Source organism: Carassius carassius, chromosome 8 (assembly GCF_963082965.1).
Source record: "Carassius carassius chromosome 8, fCarCar2.1, whole genome shotgun sequence".
In the NCBI taxonomy this organism is placed as follows: Eukaryota; Metazoa; Chordata; class Actinopteri; order Cypriniformes; family Cyprinidae; genus Carassius; species Carassius carassius.
In genome coordinates, this window is record NC_081762.1 from 11700914 (window position 1) to 11721679 (window position 20766).

Below are 20766 nucleotides of genomic sequence, written 5' to 3' on the forward strand. Positions count from 1 at the left end.
CCCTTGATATCCAGCACCATTCCAGGGAAGGTGATGCTGGAGATTGCGCCGCTGACCTGAGCGCTCCACGTCTGCACTGGAACACGCGTTTCAGTCCACAGCACCACCTTAGCACCTGACTCCACATTACCCATCACCTGCAGACTCATGGTTCGAGCCAGCTGAGATACAGAGAGCACATGATCAAAAATCTTAGAGGGGGTGACTTCAAGAAGTTTTAAACAATTAATAATTATACATGTATTAATCATCCACTTCATGGGGTGCAAAATACCTTGTTTTTGATTAGCCCGTCCTGGTAAAGCCAAATGTCACTCATTGCCTCCACCTGCTCTGTGACGACCACACGGCCCGTCTTCATGTCCTCAACACCACCCTGCACTGATATGTAGTGGCCCGTCTCTTTATTTTTGATGCGGAACAGTCTTTGTTTCTATAGGGATATAAACACGCAATTAAAAACATGTAAGAAATGCTGTTTTCAAGTCGTCTTGTGCAAATCATTGGTCATGTGAAGGTGATACTAACTTGTCTGATTGGAAACAAGGAGCCAATACAGGAAAGAGAACTGAATTTGTGCCAGTTTGTGATTTCAATGGGCTCCAAAAGGAACTGGCGCCCCCTGTAGTTACTATGTTCACATAACACCCAGCTGCAAAGAGATTGACATGGTTTAGATATATGAGAAAATTTAATTAAAAATAGTAATTAAACCACAAATGTACTAATATGAACCAATAATATGAAATACTGCAAACTCACCAACCACTATTGACCCTGACAGAGAGAAAATGTGTATTAAATCCTTCCTCCCGCATGTTGAAAATATGTGTATCGATGGTGACCTCCCGACCCTCAAAGCACTCCAGTCCAAAGAGTGAGACTGACGGCACTGAAAAGGTCTGAAAGAGAGAAAAACAGACAAAAAAAGAAATAAAGATATATGTGGTAAAATCACTTGTCAACAGGTTTCTCATTGGATCATGTGTCCACCTCTTTTCAAGAAATATATTTAGCAAGAAAGCAGTTTCTTCTCACCATTGGAACTGCTTTGACAGAGCGAATGTCCGAGTCAGTTGGGATGCCCATGCTGGTCAGGTTGGGATAATCTCCTTCAGACAGAACATACATGTTTCCTGTGAACTTCTCTCCTCCATAAAGCACCCAACTGAAATGAACGTACAAATTCAGTATACAAATTCAAAGTGTCTCAAAGAAGTCACTGAAATAAATTTTGCGGCCACTCTATACTGTATTCTCTAAACCTTTACCCCATCTTAAATTTTCTCACTAACCTTCCTCCCACCACCCTGCAGGACTTAACAATGAGCCTTTCAGGCAAACAGCCCTGGTTCTGATGACAAACCCTACATGTGCCTTGGAAATCTGGCTCCGAGTAGAGCAGCACCTGCAGCAAAGGGGAAAACAAAAAGATCAGCTTTTCCACCAAAGGAATTACATTTTAAAACAAGAAAAAAGTAATTTTAGCTAGTAATAATATTTCACAATATTAATGTTTTTACTGTATATTTGCAGCCTAGGTAAACACAAGAGACTCATCTTACCTCATTTCTGAAGCTGGGTTCTTCACTAGGTGCCTGAAATACACAAGAACAACCGCTTTAATGAAATCAAGGACAGACTATTAAATGGAAATTCACAGAGGAATTCATGAAACAATCCATGTTGAAGAAATACATTAATACTACTTCAGCACATTTAAATGGATTGCATGTGGTTATCAAATAATGCACAAGAATTTATGATGATACCTCTTTATGTGAAACATTTTTAACCACACACAATTTGAGTCAATAGTCCGTGCACACACAAACTGTTTGGATTAGATGAATGAATAATGAAACGCCTCTGACTTACTGTGAGGATGGGCTGTATGGAGCAGATGCGGTGGTCTCCAGAGCCCCAGTCTCCACAGTTGTTGTAGAAGCCTTTCTCCAAGACGTACTGGTTACCTGAGAAATCCACATGAGAGTAGGCTACCCACCTGAGGAAAGGAAGAAATGTACATACTTATTAAAACTTGACTCGATCTACCAGACTGCATTATGACAATAACTATCAGATATTGCATGTGGAAGAGATTTATGGTGACTCAGAGAGACAGAGAGATCAGAACATACGCTCCACTCAGCACGTGGATGGAGCGAGTGTTGATGCCGAACCCAAACAGCTCCACATCTGCGACAGCTTCTGTCACCTCAAACGTGGGATCTTCACTCTCTGCTTTCTCTTCTTCAGGCATCCCATATAAGACCAGCAGGGGCTCAGAGAGGTCCTACAAGAAGCAGATATTACAGTCCAAAAAAGAACACTTAAAATTAATCTATTAATTTTGTGTACAATAATGTTTAATGATGAAGTGCTCTAAACAGCAAAATATTGTGCAAGCTTAAATTAATTCAAAAGTGAATTATTTATTTATTTACTTAATAAAATATATTAATATTTTCATTTTTAAATCAATGTACATGTATTTATAGCTAGTCACACAAATTTAATTTAAAATATTTTAAAACACATATTATATATTTTTAGTAGTAGTAGTAGTAGTAGTAGTATATTAATATAATATACTATATGTGTTCCTGTAGCTCAACTGGTAGAGCATTGTATTAGCAAGTGCAAGGTTGGGGGTTCAAATCCCAAATATATATATATTTTTTTACTAAATGGTATGAATTTCAGTGAGATTTTATCATAATGTTTGTCTTACAGCTTGGATGACTCTGACTGAGCGCAGCTCTGAGTTCACTCCTCCCCACACCCGCCAGTCATGGTACTCTCCCTCCTCCAGAAGATACTGGTGACCCCGGAAACCCTCCTTCTCATAGCCCACCCAGCTAGAAGACAGATCGAGTAAGCACAACAGAATAGAGAACAGTACAACAAAAAGAAGTCAGATAAAGTCCCGCATACTATGCATAGTAAACATGTGACCCTGGACCACAAAACCAGTCATAAGATGAGATGAGATTTCATCATTTTTACTTAATTTCGTAATGATTTAAATAAATAATTTTACCCATACAATGTATTGTTGGCTATTGCTACAAATATACCAGTTTTGTGTCCCAGGGTCACATATATCAGATCTTGTTCTCTTCCTCACTTTATTCTCAATCAAACACACATAATTTCAATACTCACCAGCCTCCAATAACTTTAAGGGATCCTGCACTGAACATAAACAATGACTGCTGCTTCTCCACTCTTGACAGGAAATCTCTCATGCTGCTGTAGATTTCTCTGCTTTTACCAGTGAAATATGGTTTTTCATAGAGCACAATCTATTGAAAACAAATTATATCAAACATGAATGATCACTGATCCCATAAAGTACATCAGATACATTACTACTTAATTAGATGGCAGTTGATGAAACACATACTTTTGGCTCATAGAGGTTCTCCACTCTAGGTTCACCCTAAAAAAAAGAAAAACATTTGTATTAATATACCTCATTTTATTACTGATATTGCTGTGGAATCATTCCCCAAAAGGACAGTAGACTGAGGAGGAAATGCTCACTATTTTAAGTGGGTGTAGGGAGCCCACATACGGATGTGTGACGCCCCAGGCAGCTGGGGTGGAGAATCCCCCGACTTCAAGCACTCGCGGTACACCCTGAAAGAAGGGCTCTGCAAACACCAACCATCTGGAGGAGATCAAACACATGATGTTAACAAATGTACACTGCCACCGAGCCCAAACAGAATGGAATTTGGAATAAGGTGCACTGATCACTCACAGTCCAGCATTGATGATGATGGAGTTTGCTTTGACTGGGAAGCCAAAAATTCTGGAGTCTTCTGATGTGTCTCTGAATGTGACCTTCTTGCCTTCTGCATTTTCGTCTGGGAAAAGGCAGATTTCAGGAACGCTGTAATCCTGGAAAGGCCAAAAAAAAAAACAAAAAAAAAAACAACAAAACTCTTTACAAAGACTTTACTTATGCAAGCCCGAGTTCCTAAAAAGTCTGTAGAAATCCCGCCAAAATATTAGCACATTTCCGCTTGAGGACGCAAGGTGGCGCCCTTGAACCTTTCATAATATGGAAATGGAAATCCATCCATCCCAGACACATTTACAAGCTAAAACAATGTCAGCTCTTATGATCTGTCTATAGCAGAATGTTTACAAACTTGAATTTCAACTAACAAGAAATGTAAACACAAGTCTGACATACTCTCACTGCTCGCCGTATGGATCCGATGATGAACTTCCTCTTAAGCTCATGTTCCTCTTCCTCAGGATCCTGTGCTGTTCCATTCTGCTGATCAACCACCTCTTCATCCGGTGGTCCAAATGGATTTGTCAGCTCAATGTCCCCCTCATCCAGAGCGATCTTTTCCCCTTTGAATTCTGGCTTCTCATACAACACCCAACTTTGCAAGACAATACACAAGACATAATGTGAGGAAAAGAACATACGATAACACTTCAGTAAAGAGATCAATTCTCACTATTAACTAGTCACTTATTAGCATGCATATTGGCTGTTTATTAGTACTTCAAAAGCACATATTCTGCAGGACCATACATCCCTAACCCAATACCTAGACTTAACAACTACCTAACTAACTATTAATGAGCAGCAAATTAGGAATTTATTGAAGCAAAAGTAGCTCATGGTTTGTTAATGGCGAGAATCGGACCTTACAATAATATGTAAATGAAATGTAACTTTGATTATAATAATAAATATATATTTAGCACCAAGTTAGCCTATTAGAATGATTTCTGAAGGATCATGCGACACCAAAGATTGTAGTAAAAATTCAGCTTTGCCATCACAGAAATTAAATTCATTATAAAATATATTAAAATAAAAATGACCCTTTTTTTAAATACATGTGTTTTGACACCTTGATGGAGCAAAATCATTTGTAACAACACGATACGTATGTTATGACATCGTCTGTCAAACTACAATACAGCTGACATTGACTGATCACTCAGATAAATTACTAAGGAAACATGAAGTTGCTTATGCATAAACATTCATCAGTGAAAAAGGTAGATGTAACAGTAGATTTTAGATGTTCCTGTTAGTATAAAAAGGTATAATTCAAAAACAGCAATTAGCATATAAACTAGAGTTTCTGCAGTTAATTATTTTTGCAGTGATATGAAGATGTTTTATTGCTGGGAGGCAGGGAGAGTCTGCATGTTAAGACTGATGTGGAATGTGTCTGATTTGCTTTACTAGCCCATGTGACTACAATATTTAGTGTGCATTAATATATACTCCTGTATATTTACTGTTCTGTGTCAGTAATATTTTGCATTATCCTGAACAGCATTATTATTGAATTATGTCTATGTTTATGAAAAAAGCATGACCTGAACCATTTCAATATTTAATTTTAATTACTTTAAGTAATTAATAAAAAGAATGCTCTGTAGTTGCAGGATAATGGCCAATAAAAAAATTAAAAAGATGAATACAGTAAAGACTTTAACATTGTAACAAAAGATTTCAAATAAACATTGTTCTCCTGAAAAAAATGTATTACGGATTCCACAGAAATATTAAGCAGTACAACTGTTTTCAACATTGATAATAAGAAGCAACAAATCAGAACATTAGAATGATTTCTGAAGGATGGTGTAATTGCTGCAGAAAATTAAGCTTTGCCATCACAAAAGCAAATTCTGAATGGTAGTGTATGTTGCCTGCAAACATATGCATCTTCAAAACCTTGTGCCCTTAAGTGCACATTTAAAATTATGTACAAAATAAACATCAGAAGTAAGAGAAATTAAATGTATATGTGAAAGCTTATGTGAGCATATCAGGTCAGCTAGGAAGTGCTCAATGTTTGTTTGCCACTCACCCTCCTCTGATCACTCTGATTGAAATAGTGTCTGTAAACTCCCATGGTGTGGCGTCCACAACATCACCACGCACTTCAATTCTCTCACCGGTCATTCCAGGCTTGTCATAGATTAACATCTAACAGAAAAAAAAGAAACAACTGAAAAAAGACCCACCAATCCTTTCTACAAAGACTGCATTGTTTAATATTTAACCATCTCAACCACTAGGGGCACCAGATGTGCTTATATTGGACAAGGGACAATATTCCTTTGTCCTGCACCGACAGTAAGACATATCCATTTGCACTGTCCTACTTTTGAAAGTCACTTTTATGGTCTAAAATCCTCAAGGCTGCAGTATTACACACACGACAATTTCAGAGAAGGAAAGGACAAGAATATGCAAGAACAAGCTTGACAAGCCAGTTTCGGTGACCTTTTCTAAATCTTTTACACTGCATCTAATGAAGAATACAAGAATGTCAACCAAAACTAATTCAGTAGAGATGTATGCATCGTAAAAACTACGGGTTGTCAAATATATTAAATACACATTTAGTAAATGTCACCGTGGCGAGTTGAATCATGCATACTGGAAAAGCGTTATTGTGGTTTCCACCAGATAGCAAACCTGAATGAGTGAATGCTAAAAGCGCTAATAGAAATAATTAACCATGTCTTTTGAGATAATATGAATAATTCTATTATACAATACCATACAAATGAATTTCATATCTTTAAAATCTCACATGAATGCTCTGGAAAGCATGTTTCTGCCGTAGAGAATGAATGAATGAATAAATAAATAAATCACTTTATTTTCTAACCTCCAAGTAGAAAACACAAATTTGGTGTGTCAGTACTAAAAATTCATCTTTTCTTTGAAAAAGAACATCATGTCACTTGCTGTTAGTCATGTCATATGTAGTTCTCTTTTTATAATCCGTGACTGTCCAAACGTGTGTTTGGCAGATGAAGTGGGTCTAAACATGTTATTAACACCATCTGCAGAGCACTGTGGGCTTGTTACACAACCACCAATATCCCCCTCCTGTTCTTAAACACCAGCCTCAGGCTTTCCTCACAAGTAGAAACCAGGTACATGCTGTCACTTTTTCTTCAATATAATAAGCACATGCAGTAGAGCGAATACATGCAAGGCTTGGTCTAGCCAGATCAGTTAAGCCATTAATTTTATATCAGTAAGAAAAGAAAGGACATTTGTGTGAAACATCTCACCTTCCCAGGTCGTGGATTGAGCTTGCCATGCTCCTTTTCTTTTGTGAGCTAAATAAAGAAAATGAATATTTAAATGAGATGAAGCCTCATTCAAACAAACACAGATATAAACACAACAGTGAGTAACTTCTATATTAAGAAAACATTACAATTAAAATGTTCAGAGTATGTTTGCTCTATAGTGATAAGTAAAATATAACACTATTATGATAAGATCAGTCAGAAACCGCAGAGACAATATGATCAGACATTCCTTTACACAGTGTTCAGTTCAAAGGTTCATGTCACATGAACTTAGGATAATTAAATGAATTTTATTATGTTCAAAAGAAGCTAATTGTATTGAAATTTAGATCCCTTGATTATCAACTTTGGCATTTCAAGAAACCAATACACTCCTATACCTAACATCTGACAAGAACAAGTACTTCTACAAGTTTCTACCTCTCAAGATCACACGCAGGAAGATGCAAGAGGCCCACGACCTTATTGTCACCAGACTCTTTTCTAAAAAAAGCACTGGAATGCAGCAAAAATTTACTGAATGGTATTTATTGTACTTAGAGTTCCTCAGGGAAAATATATACATTAGGGAAAAACTAACTGAGAATGACATCAACACTGCAGATTTGTTGGCTTTTTGAAATGGAAATCAAGAGGTCAGTTCATCAGGTGAAATGGTCATGAGGTTCTTGTGTGGATTAATGGCTTTTGATGAATGTAACATTTCTACATTTCATGTCAAGATCACATTGTTTGTTTGCAAATGCCGCATATTTATGTATGTAGGAGGTGATGAAAAGCCCTTCCCAGACTTTGACAAGCGACGTGCCTTTGCACTTGCAATGAGGCATGGCCAGGTTAGACTTAAGAAAACATTACACAAGAGCCCAAGTCAAATGTCTCTGTTTGCATATGGGGATGCTCTCAGTGAAAAGTCAAATACATGAGCATAATGCAGATGCTATACCTCTATAAACCACCTATATGTCCGTCTCACTGTCAGATATCATGAAAATATGTTTTACAGAATGTCAGAATATTTCAAATATGCATAGTGAAAATGGGTGTGAGATGTAGTTGGTATCTCTACAGTCAATCTATCAACTCAATGGAACAGTGAATGTGACATCTTATAGATATCTAACCAACTTACACATACTGCTTTAAATGTGCCTTCTTTTGTTTGGGGTGGGTCTTAATTTTAACTTCTGGATATAACTAAACCTTTAAAAACTAACCTTTTATGGAGCCTTTTGCTGGTAGTTACAACAGCTACATCAATCATATGAAGTGCTGTATACTCCTAGCATCCAGTAGGAAACTGAAAATGAGTCTATATACTGTAGCCTATAGGGATGTGTGAAGCATCAAGGTGAAATAATTGTTTTCGCTATTTCTGTTCCAACTGGCAAATATTCAGTAAGCTACTGCCAACCCAAAGAAGGGTGTGTCTGAGTGGGACTTGATATAGCCTGCCTAGGAAAATTATCAAGGCTAATTAGAGGAGACAAAGCGAAAGCAGTAAGATAATAATGTCACATTCCATCAGCCTCTCCTTCTTTCCCTGCCTACTGAAAAAAGTGCCAATTCAGCTTGATTATTCCCATGGTTTTTCGAATGGCAAAAACTGTCTGTTTTGTCTTACACAATCATGCTTTGAGAAATGCAGTCAATAGGAAACCAGCCTAATTATATACAGTGTCAATCAATTTTCATTTTGGTGTTATGAAAATATATCATTTCAAGAAGAACACTGCTCTATGCATAACTACAGGAAACCAAACAATTATTATTTAGGGGGTTTGCATATTATGATATTGTTATATAATCCAGTAAATGGGCTTATGTTGCATAAAGTGACAAATTTTTGCATATTGAATTGTAATATAAAGTTGAATGTGGGTTGATCTGTCAGATAACTCAACATCATCACTCTATGTCAACACTCTATGTCAACATAGAGCAAGATCTGTATGACGTGAATGACAGAGGTCAAGCTGTGTGTTAGTGTTTGATAATTTGAAGTTACTCTCTAAAGACAAACCTCTCAGAAGTCTTTTTTTTCTGGATTTGAGAAAACCCTGAGGAATGAAAATGAGCATGATTCCTTTACCAGATGAAGGTAACACCTTCAAATAGTATCTCCAAACCCTAACCAAACTACAGTTTTGGTGAAGCTGCTTTTGGTTATAATCAAAATTTGACTTGCAAACTCAGGCTTTGTACAGTAGAGATAGGCAGTAATAAAAAAGACTCTACAGAACTGCTCAGTGTCCCTTTTGGAGGACAAGAGGAAACGTGAATATTGCATGAGGACTGAGGTAATGTATACTCCCCTCAATCTCTATTGTAAACCCTTATTGGTGAGGTGACAAAAACACCCCTTCTAGCCTTTTATTCACTGAGGTTTAAGGCTGAGGTGCTCATTCCAACTCCCGGAGAGTCTTGCAGAGTGTTTTTGCAGGGTTTAGTTGCAACTATAATGACGCAGCCTATAATTATAAGCAGGTCTGTAGGAGGGTTGGAATGGAGCAAGATATCAAGGAACAAGGCTGAGTAAACTAGGTTTAGGGCATCCTTCACCTGTCCAGGTCTAAAAACAAAGCCCATCGGACGTTTGAGGTCTAAAACAATCCACATACTATGTTACACAATGCTTGGTGTAAGTAGTTTCATATCAGGTTACACTAAGTGGCTGACTAGGACTGGGAGAAACAGAGCAATGACATAATACGAAAACAACACTCTCATTGATTCCATGCCCTGATTCTCAGTGTGGTAAACTTCACCATGGCACTGTGTTTCAAAGATATTTTACTCTTGTAGTGACTATGTGTTTGATGATGAAAATATATGCATTGTGACAAAGCAATACTCACATATGCATCAGGGAAGGCTCTGTATTTGAGGAGTAAGTTCTGCTCTGGTTCTGGCTTTTTGTCCACTTGGAAGCTCTTGGTGTCATTGATTAGAAAACCTCCATCTAAACTACTGCTGCGCTGAAGACCCAAAGGTTGAGAGTTCTTGAGAAGTGTTTCGGAGGGCAGAGAGCGGTAAAGTTCCATAGTGGACTTGTGGTCAAAACTGGAGGTATCTTGTGAGTTGTGTTGGACAGATGGAGCCATGCTTATTCGAGAAGTTTCAGCGATCCCACTGAGGGAATTTGATGGAGATGTGAGGTACGAGAAGCGCTCAAAACGGGAACCGAGCAAGGTGTCAGATCCATTGGTTGCTGAGCTTATGCGCTCATGACTGGGACTGATCTCAGGGAGAGAGGCTGCACGAAAGATGGAGCGGTTTGATGCCTTGCCATTCTCAGTTGGCTGGAAGAAGAAGCTGTTTTCCAGGCGAGATGAGCCTCCATTCGAGAGTCCTTTAGTAGGACTTTCTTCAGGACTCAGATCATTGAGGGAGCCCCTGCGCATGACGATGCTGCTGAGGGCCGAAGCTCGCAGAGGCAGAGAGAGCCCCCGATTTTGGGTCTCTCCGAGCTGCTGTTCCTTCATCATGGTCAATGGAGAGCGCATGTCTTTGGGGGTACTCCAGTTAAAGCCAATGTCTAAAGGCAAACTAGAAACTCCATTTAACAACTTGGGCTCAGTAAAAGGTGAGATTGGAGTACGAGGAGAGAGTGGAGTAGGGGGTGAGATTGGTGAATCCTCATCAATAGGTGGCAGTGAAGAGAAGGGAGTGTTGGATGGGGTGCGTTGAACCCTTTGCCGGACCGGTCGCTCCATGCTCTTGAGAGTGTCTACCAGGTTATCCATTTCTGAGAAGGATGGAGAAGAAAGAGGCTCAGGCTCAGGGTCAGTGGGTGAGGGAATCAGCTCTACCCGTGTAGCTTGGAAAACATCAGAGTCATCTGCCTCCACGATCATCAACGGGGAATCGAAATGTGCCTGTGAGTCAAAGACTGTTTTTCTTATCTCCTGCTCTCCCTCTCTCGCTACAGGTAAATTAAGCTCCTCCCGGCTCCTCCTACCAGTGTAACTCTCACTACTCTGACAATCTTCGCTCTCCCTAACTTTCCAGTTACTGTTGTCTAGGCTACCGTCAGTCTCTGAGGAGAATGCAGTAGGCTGGGTCTCATGAGAGCGAAAATGAGATGTGTAAATTCCTTTTACATTGCTGGAGGACAGTTGAGAGGAACGCAGGTATGGGCTTTCTGTAAACGTGTTGTCTGAATTCTCTGTGAAGCTGGACTGCTGTTCTTCAGAGCTAGAATGGAGACTTTTCCACCTCCTCTCAAGCTCAGGACTGGCTTTGCTTGGTTCTGACTGATCTCTAAGCCTAACGCTGTCCAATGGAGTTCCATAGCTACCAAAGGTGCCCTCTTTGTCAGGGCTGACCAGGGACACTTTGCGGACCACCATGATATCATCTCTGCCCCCTCGAGAAGATGATGGTCGACTGAGCTTTGTACTTAGCACTGCAACGCCAGAGCTCATGTCTGTATCAGATCCAGTCTCCGTTTCCACTTGGTTCTCTGTTTCTGACTCTTCAATCACTGTACTGAGAACAGTAGATGCATGAAAGAACCTAGAACAAAAGGGTAAAAGTCAAATAGAAAAAACATTAATCATCTTTTAAAAGCTTTCAAAGCTTTTAAAGATTTTATAATACGTGACTACTGTACACTTGAGGTCTATGAACAATAAATATGGAGAACCTTGACAGTTTTAAGAACAAATTCTGTTCATGTGATATGGAATTTGACGCTTGTTTGGTTTATGAAACCCTGAATAAATACATTCATATTTAAAGTAGAAGCATGATAAGCACTGAATACAAATGCACATGTAAAGTAGAAGACCATACAAGGAATAATTGTCCCTTTTTAGTATATGGGAGTGTCTTGCAATGTGCATAGTTGAGTTTCGGGAGAAACGATGTGTTAAAGGGCACTTCAAAATTAATCAGCCTTATACAATTGTAAAAAGGTGAGTGGAACTTCAGAAAATATTCCACATTAAAAATGTACTAATGGAACAGGCTATTTTATGTAATAACTTTACAACATTAAGCATGTAACAATAACAGTAAATATAGTCAATAAATGTGTAAAATGTCAAGTGGTATGGTGGCGCTGTCTTTTTCAACATTATATATAAAGATCCAGTTCATAATTGCAATGCAATGTATCACTACCCTCAAAAGCTATGTCTTCTCATCTTTGTAGTAATGCATTTTTACCTGTCATAGACTATCAACTGACATGGCATTATAATGCCACCACTAAAAACAAGGGCTATATAGTGTATGTATTTGTCTGGCTATAACTTACAGACATAAGAAAGAACTAACACCAAAAATGTTTGTCTCCTTTAGTCACAGAATGTATAGTAAATTAAACACTCATTCCACACACAATCACACTGAAAAATAGAAATAGTATAAATTGAATGCTCACACATTATATACTAGGATTAATATACACATCAAACCATACAGGTGCACACATTTGAACATTACATCAGTAGTTTTAGTTTATTTCCACTTCATCACAAGAATGAAGAGATATCGATGTGTAATGGATATTAAAGAAACAATTGCAATTTGATTAAAGGCAAGACACAAAGACAAGATAAAGAGGAAGTGTCGCTTCATATAATCTAACTCTGAGAACAGAGAAAAAAGGTGCTACATGTCATATAGTTTATTTTCCCACTGCATTTAGCCCTGCTACATTTAAAGGGAGAGGTATCAAGTTCAGTTGGCAGAACTAGTCCCTCTGGATCTGCTACGGTAAATCACGCCCCCTGGTGGTAAAACTGAGCATTACATTCCAGCTTCCGTTCCTTGCAGTTTAAGAAATAATTGATACATTTTAATAAACATTCTAAGAAATTCTCATTAGCTATACTGCATCACCATATGCACTTGTGTTATAACATTCTGGGCCTACATATATACATTATTACCTACATATTACATAGTAGTTCAGGTGAATTTCCAGAGCATTTTGTCTACATTGTGAGAATTGTTGTGGCTCTGATCTTGGATGGTGGCCAAGCTCAGGTTTGTGCTTCGCATGTGCTCACCACACAAGCCTCAATGGAGAGATAATATAAATTAAAACAAATCATTATTGCCTAAATATAAGTGTTCTTTCATGATGTCTATTTAAGATACATTGATTCTCTTACAGCCTTTGGATTAGAGGTCAGTGCATTAGGAATGTATTTTTTTGTGTTTAACCAATTGACATGCTATGTGACACACCAGAGATATCTATAATTGTCCCTGTGCAGTTTAAAGTCCCATTTCCTGTAACAGAAATGGCATCTTATAATTGCCCACTGGTTCCTAACAAGCATTTTTGAGCTTTTACACACACACACACACACACACACACACACACACACACACACACACACACACACACACACACACACACACACACACACACACACACACACACACACTTACTTGACCACTCTAGGCTGTGGGAGAACCTCCTAGTTAACTGAAAGACTGTTTCCCAGCAAATTATTTTGAAACCAAGCATTTTTGTTTGTTAAAAACCATGATCAAGTCAAAGGTCTGTGTTCCAGATATGAAGCAATACCTCCCCCCATGGGTGTAATTCAATTTTAGATCTTTTGGGGATTCTTTAAAAAAAAAACAAAAAAAAAACTCAAATGTAATAATATAATAATGCACTGCAATTCTTTAAATCTTTTATATTATTATAGTAAATAAAATACTCTTGGTAGGTGCATGCTAATGGTTAAACAATGTGTGAGCACTCATTCTCAAATGAACATGCCTAACACATTTGCTCCACTGTAAATTTAATTAACTTTACATCTTTTCAGTTACATTTCTTGATAGAAGAACAGCAGATTAAAATCTGAATGTGCCCATTTCAGAATAATTTGTACAACTTCATGAGCACATTTTACTTACAATCATACTGTTCTCAGAAATCTCAGATTCATTAAGATGGAATGTTCTGTAAAGCCTGTCTGAGTTGTTTGAGTCAGTAATTAAAAGGGGTGTTAGGTTTTGGAAGGGTCAATTGTAGATTATACATCATCAGGCTTATTCTTCACAGTTTACTATAGTAATTGTAGGGATTATTTCAGGTTTTCAATGCCAAAAAAGGCTCAACATTGGAATTTTCTTAAAATTGCATATATAAGCCAGGTAATTAATTTAAAATAAGGTCATGGACAGATGTCCTCCATTTAAGTATGTGTTATTGCATTTTTTAAATGTCAAATCCAAAGTTAAATAGCATATTTACTGTACACTTCCAGACAAGAACATTTCACATTCTGTTATGAGACTGACAGCACTGATAACAAGGCTGGAGCTTAGAATATGCAAATAAGAACATGGTAAGGGGGGCCACATTTTGCAGACAAGGTTGAGGATGTCTGTCTGACACTTGCATCACTGCAATCATTCTAGACACCCACATACTAGGCATTGCTCAGAGCTACAGTAGGAATTTGCATTGATTTTTGCACTGAAAAATATGTTTCCACTGATGTTGCTGCCTGTAATTTGTAACCTAAGCTGTTGAAATGTATGACATTCATGAATGTGACAGGTTTTATGGGAGTATTTGACAGGGTGTCTGAAAGATTACAAGACTGACAATGTCATGTACAGTATGAAACCTTGCAATACACATTTAGTAACAGAGGCTGATAAATAAAACAAAACAGAAGTTAAGTGAACTGAAATAAAATGAACTGAATGAAACACATAAATTCTCACAATCAAACAAGTGCTGATGCCTTTATGATGCATGGAAGAATATCTTAACAATAAGGCTGAAAACATAAGGATTAACTACTGCATGAGATATTATGAACAATAAATTAAAATAATTTAAATGTAATTATGTTTTTCTTCATTTATATATATTACATTGTTCTGTTAAATCATATTTGTTTAAAAAATGTTCATGTAATTTTAAAATGTACTAGCATTTGAACATATAAACATTAACCTAGTTTAATAAATTCTGTAAAAATATTTATTGCTAGTTTTTGTTAGCCACTGCATTTAACTGACACACAGGCATAATGTAAGCATTACCAAAATCGAAACATGCAATTAAGTGCTTTATGCAAATCCATCAGCCACATTCCTGCTGGTTATACTTGTTTGCCTAAAGAAGCATTCAAGAGGATCTCATTTGTTTTATCATTGGCTTTCATTTATGATAGCTAAGAATGTGTATCACCAAGTATGAGTCAACAGCATACTTTGAACTACCTTACATTCTTTCAGCATCCCATCCCATTCAAATGAATGTATAAGACGTGAGGTAGCGAGTGGGTGAGGCTTTGATAAACCTGTCCCTTCTTGGGACAAGAACTTCAACCTCACTGTAACGACTGATCACAGGAACGAGAGATCCAAATGCAGTGTGTATAATGGGTAATCCAATATCAATCCAGAAACAGGCAAGAGGTCATAACCATAAACATCAGTCCAAAAAACAAGAACAAGAGATAAGAAAAACACAAGGGAACACGAGAAACTTGGGTGACGGAAAACAAGGGCTCCATGACACAGACAGAAAACAGACAGGTTCATATAGACAGGATAACGAAGGAAGTGGAGACAGCTGAGTGCAATAACAGACACCGTGACACTCACTGACAAAAAAGAATTGAAGTTCATCTTAACAAATCTAGAAGAGACATAATAATAATTATGTATATACTGCATACAATGAAACTGGCAGAGAGAGAGAGAGAGAGAGAGAGAGAGAGAGAGAGAGAAAGAGAGAGAGAGAGAGAGAGAGAGAGAGAGAGAAACAGAAACCAGAATATAAAGTTGCTGAACATGTGGAATAAGAATGGTGCTGTTAATAAACAACTTTATGCTCAAATCCATCTCCCATAATTTGACTTCATCACATATATACAACTATAAATAAAGGTTCTCCATATAATAACCCCTTGTTTAATATCTGTTCCAGCGTGAGTACACACTCATACTTAAAACTTGTCATGGTGTACTGCAAATATTGATGGTTACAATGAGAAACTGCACTGTTCCTCATTTGTAATTTGTCACTTTGGATAGTGGCGTCAGCTAAATGAATTAATATAAATGTCATGTTAATCACTATAGGGGTAAATTGCAGTCAGATCTGAGGGTTTACATTCGCTATGTGAAAAGTGTGCAATGCAAACATGATAAGCTGAATTGATTTTGTATCTTCCCTTAAACCATGCATAAATTATAAATAATAAAATTTAGAAATGTAAAAATAATTAAATATTTTGTAAATGACTTGATTCATGCATTTGTATTTTTTCATAAATAATGCATACTGTAAATAAATGCACAAATACAATTAAGAATAAAACATAAAAACAAAAAAAAACACTTATACATTCATATTTACATGGTTTAAAAGGAAAAAGTATTTTAATTACATTATTACTACATGTCTAAACAGTACACCAACAAAAACACAAATTGCCTATAGATTAAAAACAAGATAATTTGTACCTCACCTTTCACCCGGTATTAAACCTATTGAAAGTAGCTGATCAGGAACAGCGTTAACTTCTGCGGAATCTTTGTTTTCTCTTCTGTTGTCTGGTGTACTTTCACTGATTTGTACCCAGTTCCTGTGAGTGATATTTTCTCTGGCTGTCTCTACCTCTGTCACTGTCACCTCTCTCTGTTTGTGGCTTCTGTCTCTGGTGTGTCTGAAGGTTTCCTCTGTGGTGTGTTCTTGACCTTCACTGTCCTGTGTCTCTGGGAGAAATGTGGCTTTATCCTCAGTCTCTTCACTGCTGGTGTATTCCTCCCTCTCAGCGTGGTTATCAGTGCTTGTTTGGTATTTGCACCTTACCGTGTCCTCCAGTATTGTTATCTCTCTGCTTGACTGCTGCGGGGCCAAGGGGTGGAGACAAATCTCCAGGTGACTGTGTGTTTCCATTCTTGAATCAGCAAGTGATACCTTCACTGGCTCAGAGAAGGGAGGGGCCGAAGTGCATTCTTCAGGGACACATTCTCGATTGACTGGTAGGGCTGGTTTCAGTGGAGCAAGATGGTGAATCTGTTGCTCTGCTTGACCTGTCAACACTTCAGTGCCTCCACATACCTCTGCTTCCATTGCACCTTGCATTGCAGATGCTTCTCTTGGGGTTTGAACCATTTGCAATTCAGCTCCCTTTTCTTCAGCCACCTCATATGTTTCAGCAAACTTGTAATATATAATTTGCTGTTGTGATAAAACATCCACGATTTGCTTTAATCGGGTGTCTTTTTCTTGATTTGATGGAACTACGTACTTATAATCACCTAGTTGACTTTGTTCCTCAAATTCTTCGCCATATCTCTTCTTTCCAGACATGTGAAGGTCATTTCCAGTGTTCATACTCTCTGCTGTGGTTTCAGCTTGGTCTTCCATGATCTGCGCTGATTCACAGCCTTGAACAACTGTAAAGTTATAATGTTTATTATAAATGTCATCTAATCTACTTCCCTCCTCCACTTCTGGTCCACATTTGTTCTGTAGGTCATTTCTAGTAGTCAGAACTTTTGTGGTTTTAACCTGGTCAATCAACTCATGACTTTCTTGAGTAGATGACCCCTGTACATCTTCCTCAGGATCTTCATACTCTTTTGTGTCTATCTCTGTCTCGGGGGTTTGAGAACTAACCAGCTGGTCTGAAACATCTAAGTGAGGGGGAGGATGAATTATGTAGGCAGGTATGGCTTCAGAGGTCAAAGTGCTGGAGGTGCCACTGTCCAGAAAATCTGAGGAAGGTTCTAAAGAGTTTGCCGATTTAGCTTGGTGGCTCTCCTGGCTTATTTGGTCTGGTTCTGATATTTCAGTTAGGGTTTCCACATCTGAAGAAGATATATAGTTAGAGAGGCCTCTCTGGGAATGGTCAGGGCTGATGGGGTCTGAGGGACCTGAAAGGTCAAGGGTGACAGTTGGCTTAATGATGGTGTAGGTGCTCGACACAGCTGAATGAGGTAAAGAGACTTTCGACTCATTCTCAAGGACAGGTTCATCAGGACTAGGTTTCTCTGAGTCAGTGGCATATGTCAAGAAAGAATGATTGTTGGTTTCATAAGATTCCATTGAAGCAGTCTCACAATTAATCTGAGGGTGAGATTCTCTCAGTAAACATGAATCAGCAGTGGAATGTACAGTGATTGTGGGTAAACTCTCAGGTATTGAGCTTAAATCACTTTCAGAAACATCAGTATTGGAGAGAGATAAAATTGGCTTTCTATCAGTATCGGCATCCAAACTGTTCTCTGTGATTCTGGAGCAGGACACAGTGCTAGACAAAATCACATCTGGCATGGATGAAACATTATCGGCACCGGAAGGGTCAGAGTAGACTACGTCACTGTTGCTGGCAGACATGTTTCTGTTATTTGCAGCACTGTTTTGAGACTCTTTTTCCTCAGTAGATATAATATAATGTGGAAGACTGGAGGAATGTTCTGGAAGGGTATCGAGAGAATATGAGTTTGAGCTGGAACTCTGGGTCATAGTATTGTTTGAGGTGTAACCATCAAGGATGACAGAGGTGGAGCTATGGGGGATGGAAGAAATGGAACTTTGCGGAATGGAAGAGATGGAACTTTGGGATGTCTGTGGAATGCAAGATGTGGAAGGTTCATGAATGACAGTGGTGGAACTCTCAGGGATGGAAGAGGTTACATCTTTTGATTCTTTACGTTCCAGGTGCGACTCTTTTTGAAAAGCCATTTCATTGTTGTTAGTAGTAATATCTGTGGTGATGGGACTGACCTCAACATCTGCTGAGATTCCTGACTTAGAGGTTTCAAAATCAGAAAAAGGATGATCATCCCTAAAAGAAACACCACTTGGGTTCAGATCTATGTTTGAATTATGGACTGTGCATGTGTCGGTACTTGCTGCAGCTTCCAGATCAGGAACAGGACTGAATGAGTCAGTAATGTTAGACTTGGAATTGGAGTGCTGAGAGCTGAAGTATTGAGCAGATTTATCTGCAGATGGGCTATCTGGGGGTGTCTGGTAAACATCACTATCAGACAGTGAAGAGTCTATATAAGGTATTGATGTACTGTCCAGATCTGAAGGCATAACACCTGCATCCTCCTTATTAGGCCTAGGCATTTCACTTAGGTCATCCTGGTACTGGGATTGGTCAGAAGTACCGGAGGGTTCTGATGCAAAACCAGCCTGGTTTTGTTCTGTGTCTACCTGGTTGTCAAATTCTTCCTGTTCACTGATATAATCCTTGCCCCCTGGGCCTTCACTATTGCTTGAAAGATCATGGGATAGGTCTCTTTTCTTCTTCTTCTTCCAGGATAGGGATACAGCAAAGCCCTTGGTTTTACGAAGGTCACTCTCCGAGTAACTGTGTTGCACTTTCTAAACAAAATGAAAAGATCAGAAAGTCAAAAAAGAAAGTATAGAAAGTAAGTAAAAAAAAAAGAAAAGAGGTGAAGGGGAGAATGAATACAATGAAAAAGAGAAAGAAAGGAGACAAAGATTAATGATCATAATCATTTACATAAAATTATATAAAATAATATAAAGGTGCACACATATGCAGCAGTGCATTGTTGACATTTATATAAATATGTTACAAATGTAAATAAATATATTTATTTCAGATACCATACAATCTTACTTGTAAAGCTCTTGCAAGTTAACACAAGAAACATTTTATGTCTCATAGTAACCTGTCTGATTTGCATGTTTTAATGACATCGTTAGGCACGACAGGAATGAGACAATGGTTCACTGGAAAGAGTTTATAGGCTTTTTGTTACTAAAGCATTCATGAAATACCCTACTATGTTAGTTTTATTTACTGAATGGGATTCAACGACTTTTACTAATGACAACGAGAGCACATAACACAACAGAACAGAAGCACAATGAAAACAGTATTTGTTGTTAAACATCTAAGTTAAGTTTTAAATTAATCATAAATGAAACCTGAAATTACAAAATGTAATAATATGGCTTTATTTCTCTGTCAAATGTCGAGAGCGCATAATTGTAGCGCGAAAGTACATTAATATAATGCGCGAGTGTGAATCTCTCTGCTCTCAGATACACGTTGCTCTTGTAAGAATGTTCTCTGGGCTCGCTCAGAGAGTATGCCTGCACTTAAAACGTGTTCAGTGCAATCGCGAATCTCTCCTCTTCGCTTAAAGTTATGGCGCTCGCTTTGTGTCATTTCTTTCCTAACCAAGCTTAAAGACGTGATAACGTGCGTGTGGAGAACGTCTGCCCGTCTGAACGTCTGCCCGTCTGAACGTCTGCGCGTCTGTACGTCTGCCCGTCTGAACGTCTGCACGTCTGCCCGTTTGAACGCAAAACATGCCTTGGCTAATTTAAAAACAGCGCACGTACTTTTATGCAGCTACTTGTTGGATTAATAAATGACTGACTAACTAACTGTATTTTTATATGTACATTTCTGAAATGCATTTTCTGTAAAGCTGTTTTGAAACTATATGTTTTGTGAAAAGCGCTGTAGCCAACAACTAAATTTGAATTGAATTGAATTGAATTGAATTGAATTGAATGGACTTGTCTTATTTGAGACACTGTTCGAACAGTGTGGGCTAGAAGATTTGATCATTTAAGCTATTATTAAATTAGATGAAGTAATTTCCAGCAGAGAAAATCACATTAATAGCTATTTAACATAGACCTAGCTTTTAACATCCTCGGAG

General features: G+C 38.1%; 1 protein-coding gene across 1 annotated transcript in view; it reads right to left on the bottom strand.

Annotated features, from left to right (window-relative positions):
- The window catches only part of LOC132145285 (uncharacterized), a 40655-nt gene that overhangs the window by 2694 nt on the left and 17195 nt on the right, over positions 1-20766 (bottom strand). The window contains exons 3-21 of the mRNA XM_059556174.1: positions 16572-19447; positions 9963-11622; positions 7081-7128; positions 5859-5977; positions 4208-4406; positions 3770-3909; positions 3550-3676; positions 3410-3445; positions 3169-3308; positions 2735-2861; positions 2142-2296; positions 1879-2005; positions 1566-1598; positions 1296-1408; positions 1039-1168; positions 763-902; positions 529-652; positions 275-433; positions 2-161 (exon numbers count right to left, since the gene is read on the bottom strand). Of these exons, the coding sequence (XP_059412157.1) occupies positions 2-161; positions 275-433; positions 529-652; positions 763-902; positions 1039-1168; positions 1296-1408; positions 1566-1598; positions 1879-2005; positions 2142-2296; positions 2735-2861; positions 3169-3308; positions 3410-3445; positions 3550-3676; positions 3770-3909; positions 4208-4406; positions 5859-5977; positions 7081-7128; positions 9963-11622; positions 16572-19447 (6613 nt within the window). The remainder of the gene's footprint in view (position 1; positions 162-274; positions 434-528; positions 653-762; positions 903-1038; positions 1169-1295; positions 1409-1565; positions 1599-1878; positions 2006-2141; positions 2297-2734; positions 2862-3168; positions 3309-3409; positions 3446-3549; positions 3677-3769; positions 3910-4207; positions 4407-5858; positions 5978-7080; positions 7129-9962; positions 11623-16571; positions 19448-20766) is intronic.